At 42.5% G+C, this 9,225-nt stretch overlaps 1 protein-coding gene across 1 annotated transcript; it reads left to right on the top strand.

The window, feature by feature from the left end:
• The first annotated feature begins 803 nt into the window (after positions 1 to 803).
• On the top strand, positions 804 to 6,093 carry LOC100283672 (calmodulin binding protein). Its single transcript, NM_001156573.3, has 9 exons — positions 804 to 901; positions 1,016 to 1,132; positions 2,771 to 2,846; positions 2,932 to 2,990; positions 3,207 to 3,700; positions 3,772 to 3,932; positions 4,028 to 4,231; positions 4,761 to 4,962; positions 5,185 to 6,093. Exons 2-9 carry the CDS (start codon positions 1,041 to 1,043, stop codon positions 5,745 to 5,747), a joined length of 1,851 nt encoding a protein of 616 aa, NP_001150045.2. The 5' UTR covers positions 804 to 901; positions 1,016 to 1,040; the 3' UTR covers positions 5,748 to 6,093.
• Positions 6,094 to 9,225: the final 3,132 nt, after the last annotated feature.

Below are 9,225 nucleotides of genomic sequence, written 5' to 3'. Positions count from 1 at the left end.
GACCATTTCCCTATAATGAAACATGAAGCGTCAATTTAGAAAAAGAACTTGTTATTTTCTCATTTTCACTCACAAGCTTAGGCCCCATTTGGGATGCGGGGTTTCTCCGGTTTTCAGTGTTTTTACTGTGAAAATAAAATGATTCTTATAAAATTTCTGTATGTTTTCTCAGAAATTCCTGCATTCCAAAGAAGGTTTTAGACCGAGTTTGTTAACTATAGATTCTGGTGATCAGACGAATTTTATGTGATATAGATCCAAACGTTCTATTTTATCTGTCTTGGATAATGTGCCTTAAGAAAGATTATAATTATTAATCTTCTCTCAAATGTTCTTGGATAGAGTGCCCTGTTCAAATTCTAAAAAACGGCCGGCCCTATTCACGTGTTTATTATGCTCTTCAGCCTGCTCCATATGGCGGTAATCGTTGTCTCCTTTCCTCCTGCCCCCGCCAGAAGATCACGCCGTTCGTGGACCGGTCGCGGCGCCGGGCGCCCGCTCCGCCGCGCTATCCTGCCCTTGCGATATTTGCGTGCGCCGAGACCACGTCAGCCAACCAGATAACGACGTCACTGTCACTGTGGGGGCCCGCAATGTGCTGCTTCCGCTTTTTCGTTTCGCCCCGCGCCGCCACTATACCCGTTCACACACCGTATATACGTCGGGTGGGACCTGCGTAAAAATCCATGTCCGGGCCCAATGCCAGTGATCGATTTGCGATGGACGAGTCGATGGCCGGGTGCGAAGTGTCGGGCAGTAATGTATACTATAGTATATAGGTTCATTTCCCCTACCACACATCGAACTGTGTGCGCGGTCGGTCGCTTCCCTTCCCTTTTGTCCGCGATCTGGGCTGGCCCTCGTGGCCTCGTCCCGTCTCCGATTCCGGCGTCCGAACCAGGTGAGCGACCTCTCCAGTCTCCCACCCCCCGTCTCAACTACTTCTTCGCACGCGCCGAATTGTAGAGGCCTAGAGGGGCGGAATCTGACGCGAGTTTCATTGGATTCGGTGCAGATTCGCCCGGGCCTTCGTGCCAGCGATGAAGGAGAAGCGTGGGCTCGAGGACGCCGGCGGGGGCGCCGGCGACGGACGTCCTGATGCCAAGAGGTCGCGGCCTCCGGCACTGGCCAGGTGAGGAATTCTCGGGGTTCCGCTTTTGTGCGTGTTTAGCTTCGTGATGTGCTTTCTGTTTGACAAGCTGTGGAATTAGTTGCACGAATGGGGAAAACGCCGAACGCTATTGGGAGCTTTGTGACTTCAGTATTATATACTATTCGGAAATTTGGGCCTGGATTACGTTTCAGCTTATCTGTTGTGGTAGTGAGTACCTGTGGAAATGGTCCCGTTTGTTTTTTTTCGTGTTTCCTTTGTCTTGGGTGAGCTGAACTCGAGCTGATATCATCTTCAGTAGCTACCGGTGACTGGTCTGTGCTAACATCAACGTTTAAGCTAGGGTTTGGTGTAGGTTGTTGGAGAATTGGCTGGAATGATGGCAAACTGGTTGGCTGGACCGTAGAATTTGGAAGAAATATTGATCTTGGTGTTAGTTTTTTTATGTAACAGTCTCAACTCATGAAAGCATGTACCCTAGCATGGAATATTCATAGTGCCACCTTGTCCAAAATGGAAAGTATTTGTACCGTTAACATCGACCTAATGTTCCGTTAGTTGGACACGAGTAATAATGCTTTGGCCGTTGGGGTTTCGGTAAATCAGGTAATGCCCCTGTTTATTTCAAAGTTGAAGTAACCGCTGTCGAATGTGTGTTACCAGATAAGCAAAGGAATCGAGCCCAGCTTGGTTCGTTAAGGGTGTAGTTCAGTGGCTGCATGCTCAGCCCACTCAAGTTCAATTCGACAATTCCTTTTCAATACAGATTTGGGTACCTGTTTAAAGTCACTTAATTTCTCCAAGTTTGGTCTACGTTTCTAGGAGTATCTAAAGATCTCAAGTGAAATTAGAGCATGGTAGCCTATGCAAACATACAGTGTTGATGGATATGAGTCTAGATTGATTCAGGGACACATGAATTATTGTAAAGCCGTAAGTAGGAATAGAGTTATCAATCTAATAACCAGTGTTATAATTCAGTTGCATATACGATATACCTGTATTCTCTTTGCAAATGCACGTTATGAACATGTACCGTTCTCATGTTTTTGAGACTTGCTGAATCACCTACTAATAGGTTTAGTGAATACCTTTGTTGTTTGGATTTGAGTTCGAATTCAGATTGCCACACAATCAGATTAAGAAAATATAGTTGTTGCACATTTTCTTCTGATAGCACAAAGAACCGAATTTCATTACTTCACATCAACAATGTTACATCAAGTTTAAGAGGTACAACTACGCAGCTAGCAACTAAACAAGAAAAATACCAACACACCTTAGCACAAAGGGCTTAATACGCGGCATGCCCAATCCTGAAACGTTCAAAACACCTCTGAACTATTATAAAACGCCAAAAACAGCTCCAACACCAATGAATCATAACATGAAAATGCTACAGGCACGTTCCATGTCCCCTCAGAAGGAAAACACAGCTCACAGGCGTTACTGATCATTGTTGGCCACCGTTTTAAGTAGTGATTCCTTCACGCACATCCAATCTTCCTTCCATAGTTGCTGCACTTGTATGTATAAAGATTTTGTGTTGCTGACAGAATTGGCTCTCTTGCTTGTTTGGCGTTTTATTTTAACGTATTAATAACAAAATAATGACCTATCACATTCTAGTTGTAAATAATCTCTCTATCTACCCTGCAGTGTTATTGTTGAAGCTTTAAAGATGGATAGTCTGCAGAGGCTCTGCTCATCACTGGAACCAATTCTTCGTAGAGTAGTAAGAACATTATGTAGAAACTATTCATCAAGCACAAATGCATCATTCCTTTTGGCTCTGACTTTGTTCTTTATTTACTTGATAGGTCAGTGAAGAAGTGGAGCGCGCACTGGGCAGACTTGGCCCTGCAACAATCGGGGGAAGGTATGCATGTAAATTCACAAATTATCCTTTCTCTTACTCAATTCAACACTGTAGTAGTGACTGGCACTGGCAGTAGTTGCTTCATCAAAATGACCTATTCATGGAGCCTATTTAGGAATAAAGTATTTTCCTTCACTTGCCATTCTGGGTAGATTGCAATCCAAATAAGGAAGCATGTTGGTACTAACAATTTTCCCCTCTTTTTAATTATAACAGGTCTTCCCCAAAGCGAATTGAAGGTCCAGATGGAAGAGCTCTGCAACTCCAATTCCGGACAAGGCTGTCACTTCCCCTTTTCACCGGAGGAAAAGTTGAAGGGGAGCAGGGAGCTGCAATTCATGTTGTTTTGCTTGATGCTGGCACTGGTGGTGTTGTATCATCTGGACCAGAGTCGTCTGCCAAACTTGACATTGTTGTTCTCGAAGGTGATTTCAACAATGAAGATGAGGAGGGCTGGACAGGGGAAGAGTTTGACAGCCATGTTGTGAAAGAGCGCGAGGGAAAACGGCCTATTTTAACCGGCGATCTACAAGTCACACTAAAAGAAGGTGTCGGGACAATTGGGGAGCTTACGTTCACAGATAACTCTAGCTGGATAAGGAGTAGGAAGTTCAGGCTTGGCTTGAAGCTTGCCTCAGGATTTTGTGAGGGTGTTCGCATTCGTGAAGCAAAAACGGAAGCCTTCATGGTTAAGGACCATAGAGGAGAATGTAAGTCCCAAAAAATTGTTTTTGTATTTCTATTGACACATATCTAAACTATTCCAGATTCATTTACCTAGTGTACAAGAAGCACTATCCACCTACGCTAAAAGATGAGGTCTGGAGGTTGGAAAAAATAGGAAAGGATGGCTCATTCCATAAGAGGCTGAACAAATCTGGAATATCTACAGTTGAGGATTTCCTTAGGCTCGTAGTTCGGGACCCACAGAAATTGCGCAGTGTAAGTTCGTATGTGGGTGTGTTATTAACTTACTATTATTATACTTTCATTTTTATGTGTTTCAGTTTATGACTATTAATGCTCTTCTGTGATAGATACTTGGAAGTGGTATGTCCAACAAAATGTGGGATGCCCTTGTGGAACATGCAAAGACTTGTGTCTTAAGTGGGAAATATTACATATACTATTCTGATGAGAGCAGAAGTATTGGTGCTATTTTCAACAACATCTATGCATTCTGTGGGTTGATTTCTGGCGAACAGTTCTATTCATCCGAGAGTCTTGATGATAGCCAAAAGGTTAGTATTGCTATTGACTTAGTATATATTCACGATATTGAGTGACATACATAATTCCAAGATAAAATTAAATTGCATACCGATATTATTCTTATGAGACGATGTTATTTTTAATCATGCAAGTTGGGTACCAGAACTGTCAAGCTGTGGAGCTTAGAAATTTTAATAAACTGCAGTTCGAACATGATGTTATGTTACATTGATCTACAATCTAGATTTCTGATTTCTTTGCATTCAATTTTATACAAGGGTGATGATGAAAATGTTTTTTAAGTGTTCACTGTTCAGAACTTCCATGTCTTCTGCATGGAAGGTCTCACCAAATCTTGAGAAGTCTATGAATTATCACCACTTTACCCAAATGTGTCAGAGCTCTTATGGCCTTCTATAGATGTATAGGGATGCAGCTGGACTTTAAAAGTATGAGCTTGTAGTAATTGCCTACTCAATTGAAGTAACTCTCTTTCACTGCTGAGGTTATTTTTTTGTATAAAAACACCACTGATTAGAACTTCATTGTTCTTTACAGCTGTTTGCTGATGCATTGGTAAAGAAAGCATATGATAACTGGATGTATGTCATTGAATATGATGGCAAAGGTCTATTGAACCTTAAACCAAAGAAAAAGGCTGCATCCACTGGTCAAGCTGAGACGCATGCTTCTGCGGGTGGTTCGACTTCGTATCAACAACACCTCTCCTCAACGAGCATGCCAGGGTCATCACCATCAGGTGAGCAGCATTTGAGGCAAAGATATGATTACCACAGTTACTATTTTGTTGGTCGTTTCAGTTTGTAGCTTTTATTAACTGGAAAACCTAGCTGCTGTTGTAATTACATCGATATGGATATTAGTTTGATACGATGCTCTAGACATTAGACTTGTAGATTTTGTTACATCATTATTGTGAGGCTTTGAAATTTGAGCGCCGTGCTTCTTTAATTCCTTTCAGGTGGAACTGATTCCGTAGGGTATGGTGTCGACCAATCAGCAACACATCTATCTCAACTCCAGAGTTCATCCACCAATCTCCAGACGCCATACGATGACACATTTTCGTTCCTACCACCTAACCTGCTGACAGGGTCTGCAAACGATGCCATGGGTCTGGAACTGGGCCAGTTGCACCAAGTAATTTCTCAGGGCCAGCCAATTCAGCCAGCAAACGTGGGATACGTTGACTGGCCCAGGAACCGCGACAGCCAGTACGCCGACGACTTCACAGAGGACATTCGCGTGAAGAGCCACCAGATGCTCGAGAGCGAGGACATGCAGCAGCTGCTGAGGGTCTTCAGCATGGGTGGAGCCTCCGGGAGTTTGTCAGACGACACGTTCAACTTCCAGCCCTACATGCCCTCTCCCTTGCCCAACCCCGGGTTCGAAAGCGAGCGCAGCCATTCATCCGGCAAAGCTGTCGTCGGCTGGCTCAAGATCAAGGCGGCAATGAGGTGGGGGATCTTCGTCAGGAAGAAAGCTGCCGAGAGACGGGCGCAGCTCGTCGAGCTGGAGGATTAGCGTCGTCGTGGCTTTACAACGGTCAAGGCTGCGTTGTAAATTACTAGTAGTCATCTGTGCCCCCACATACCCTCTTGATACCCCATTGAAACAGGTTTCTGAAACTGTTCTGAAATGTACAACGAGTAGTTCTGCTATCTTGTACAGATTACAGAATTCTCCTTGCTTGCTTGTGTTAGTGGTGTAACATAGCTCTGCTAAGTTTGACACATGACTGGACCAGCTTGTGTATCTTTATTTTTTCCCTTCCCTAGCTCTTCAGTGCAGAATATACCGTTACAGTGCGAATTAATCCAGAGATTGTGTGTGTGTTGCTTTTTCTATGGTATTGCAAAAACACTCTTGCTAGAAACATTCAGGTCTAGTTTGGGTACTCTAGTAATGAGTGGGATTTGAATGGATTTAGATGTATTGAGAGAGTATTTGATCTATTGGGGATTTACACCCTCCTCAATCCCTACAAAACGCTCTAATCCCAAAGTATCCAAACTAGCCCTCAGGAATTTTGTACGAGACCACATCTTTGCCTTGGAGTATCAGGAAAGTAATTCCTAGATAGCTCATTTTGCCATGTCCTACCGGCAACCTTTTCAGCCCTTGACCCCCCTGTGCGTCATTAACTGAGCCACATTAGAATCTGCTGATGGTCCTGCTAAGAGATTGGTAGACTTGTCATCAGATGAAGTCAAACCTTTCATCGTTAGCAGCACGCACCTGCCTGTGACCTTTCGCAATTAATGTCCAACAGTGATCTTTCGCAATTAAAAATCTGTTGACGGCGTCCAGATTTTCCCGTAATTTCATTTATCCGATCATGCATTTCAATCCCGCAATTTCAACTTTTTTTTGCATGTATCATTTTTCGCACAGACTCTGGTCCCTGGTTGCAAAAGATGGACCACCTGGAAAAGCCAGCTGCGAACCGATCAAATGTGTCGCAAAAAAATCGGCAGGTCAATAAATCCTAGAGATGGACTCGTCGAATCGGCTAATTTAAGATTGCAATTTTTGGTTAGCCGCTGCAAACGAAATACTTTGCACGTGCCGGTCGAACTGATTTCCTTTTTTCGTTTGCATGTCAGGGCACTCGTCGTACTAGTGTAGAAGCTATCATGGTTATCATGTGTATTAATTATCCTGCCATCTAAGTATTTTACTGACGTGGCATGCGATCTAATGAAAAAAGAGGAGGAACTAATTTCTTATTTGAAAAAAATCATATCTACGCGATAACCAAAACATGGAAATAGATGAGAGAGAAGAAATATGATAAGGTTAAAATTATTTATAGAAGCTATATGTTTAAAAACATAGTATCTATACATACTGTCTATGTAAATTAATAGACATAGAACCTATACATGATTTTCAGTAGGAGAGTGCCCTTAGTTTAACATCAGTTCGAAATAAATACATTGGAGGGTAGATAGTCACCCGTCGCATTCCTGGCGGTTGAGGATTTGATGCGCACATTAATAAAAAAATTTAAGGCTCAAAAAGCTGAACATGTGGCCGTGGCGAGTCTCGTTGTGCTTTATATATTATACTACTACTATTATCATACTCTTATTAAGTGTCTTGTTCTGTGGTCGATGTGAAGACCTGTATGACAACTATACTACAGAATTCTGACGGTCCCATTGCCTTCCACGACATGCTTATAGCATATACAACTTCATTAATTAGACGTTAATTAGACGAGGTCTTTAGAGAGCAAGCGAAGAAAAAAAAATAAAAGATAGGTTCTTCGCCAAGAACATATCTCCACGACTCTCAATATATATTGTCTATTAACTAAATTTATGATAAAGGCTCTAAGTTATATTATAGAGTTTTTTTAGTTGTCTCTTATACTTGAAAAAACGATACGAGGGCTCAAAATTGTACAGATCCTTACGCTTAGGACATGAACAACCTCATTTAATATATATAGTGTCCTTTAACCAGTATTTAAGGAGCTAAATAAAAAAGTACAAGAGACAATCTTTTTATGGAGAGTCTGTTTATAAATGATATATCGTCTTCTAACTAAATATTTATAATCTAGAGGTTTATAGTTGTATCATGTAGTCTTTTAATATATTTTGGTACATGAAAAATCGATCAAGAGGCTTAGAGTTGTACATACCTTAGTGATAGTTTTATGTAAGTTTAGTTTATATTTAATATTATGCCATATTAGCAGATTTAATGACTTGACTGATTAGTCATAAAGAGAGATGGATGGAGTTTTATAAAATTTCGTCAAGATAAGATCTGGCACAGTTATCAGCATAAAATCTGATGTGATAGCCTACTACGTGTATACTATAAAACTCCATTAAATAGCTACACACCGCCGATCAGCATGGCCAATAATGCTTTCTCGATAGACAAATGGCGAATAATGCTTATATTCATGAACGAGAAACATATTTTCTTCAAACAACAGAATGGCGAGCAAATTTAAAGCATATTGGCAGATATTTTAATGCTTATATTTGCAGAGGTGCTTATTAATATATATATATATATATATATATATATATATATATATATATATATATATATATATATATATATATATACTCTGGAGTATATACATTCGGAAAAATGAGGACAACTTGAATGATATTAACAAGGGGCAATTGTAATTATACCCCGACCTTGCAATTGTGATTTTATCTCTCGTTTTTAACTTTGTGATTTACTCCTCTGTTTTAAGAGCAAAGCCGTTGTTTGCCTCTCCCCCTTAACACTTATTCGGTACCCAGGAATCGAGTGCCCAAAATAGGCCCAAAGCCTCTTAACGACCCACTTGCCGATCAACCCTCTGTCGAGCAACCCTGCGAGGCGGAGTGGACGACCAACCCTCTGCCAAGCAACCCTACGATGCGGAGGGGCCAAACAACCCTGCGAGGCAGAGAGGCCGACCAACCCTCTGCCGAGCAACCCAGCGATGCAGAGCGGGCAACTAGCCCTTTGCCGAGCAATCCTGCGGACGGAGCGATCGACCAACTCATTGTCAACCAACCTTGCGAGACGAGGCAGCTGACCAAGTCCTCACCGAGCAACTCAGTGAGGTGGAAGGATCGACCCAGTACTGCCGACCCACGTCAGCAGGACAAGACGCGTCACCACCAAACCACATCTGGACCACGAGTGCGGCTACCGAAGGGCACTGAGGAGTCCCTGTCAACAGGATAGTACACCCCCTCGTACGGTCTTAGGTGTATCTCCGCTGTCTCATGAGGCCGGTCAACCATATTCATGGAGAATCTCAGCACCAGTCTCTACAGTAACCTACATATTAGAAAGGACGGGACGATACACCATACCGAGTGTATGCCTATGCACGTAGGGAGGTGACACAAGGCTCATGATGGAAGATGAATCTGCACCACGCACGCCCCCAAAGCATACCGTAAGTCTACCCTATGGAACCCACCAAGTGACACTATGTCAGCATCAGACTCTCTACAGGGACCTGCATATCAGA

This window comes from Zea mays, chromosome 5 (assembly GCF_902167145.1).
Source record: "Zea mays cultivar B73 chromosome 5, Zm-B73-REFERENCE-NAM-5.0, whole genome shotgun sequence".
NCBI classification, from domain to species: Eukaryota; Viridiplantae; Streptophyta; class Magnoliopsida; order Poales; family Poaceae; genus Zea; species Zea mays.
This window is presented reverse-complemented; position numbering and strand designations above follow the sequence as displayed.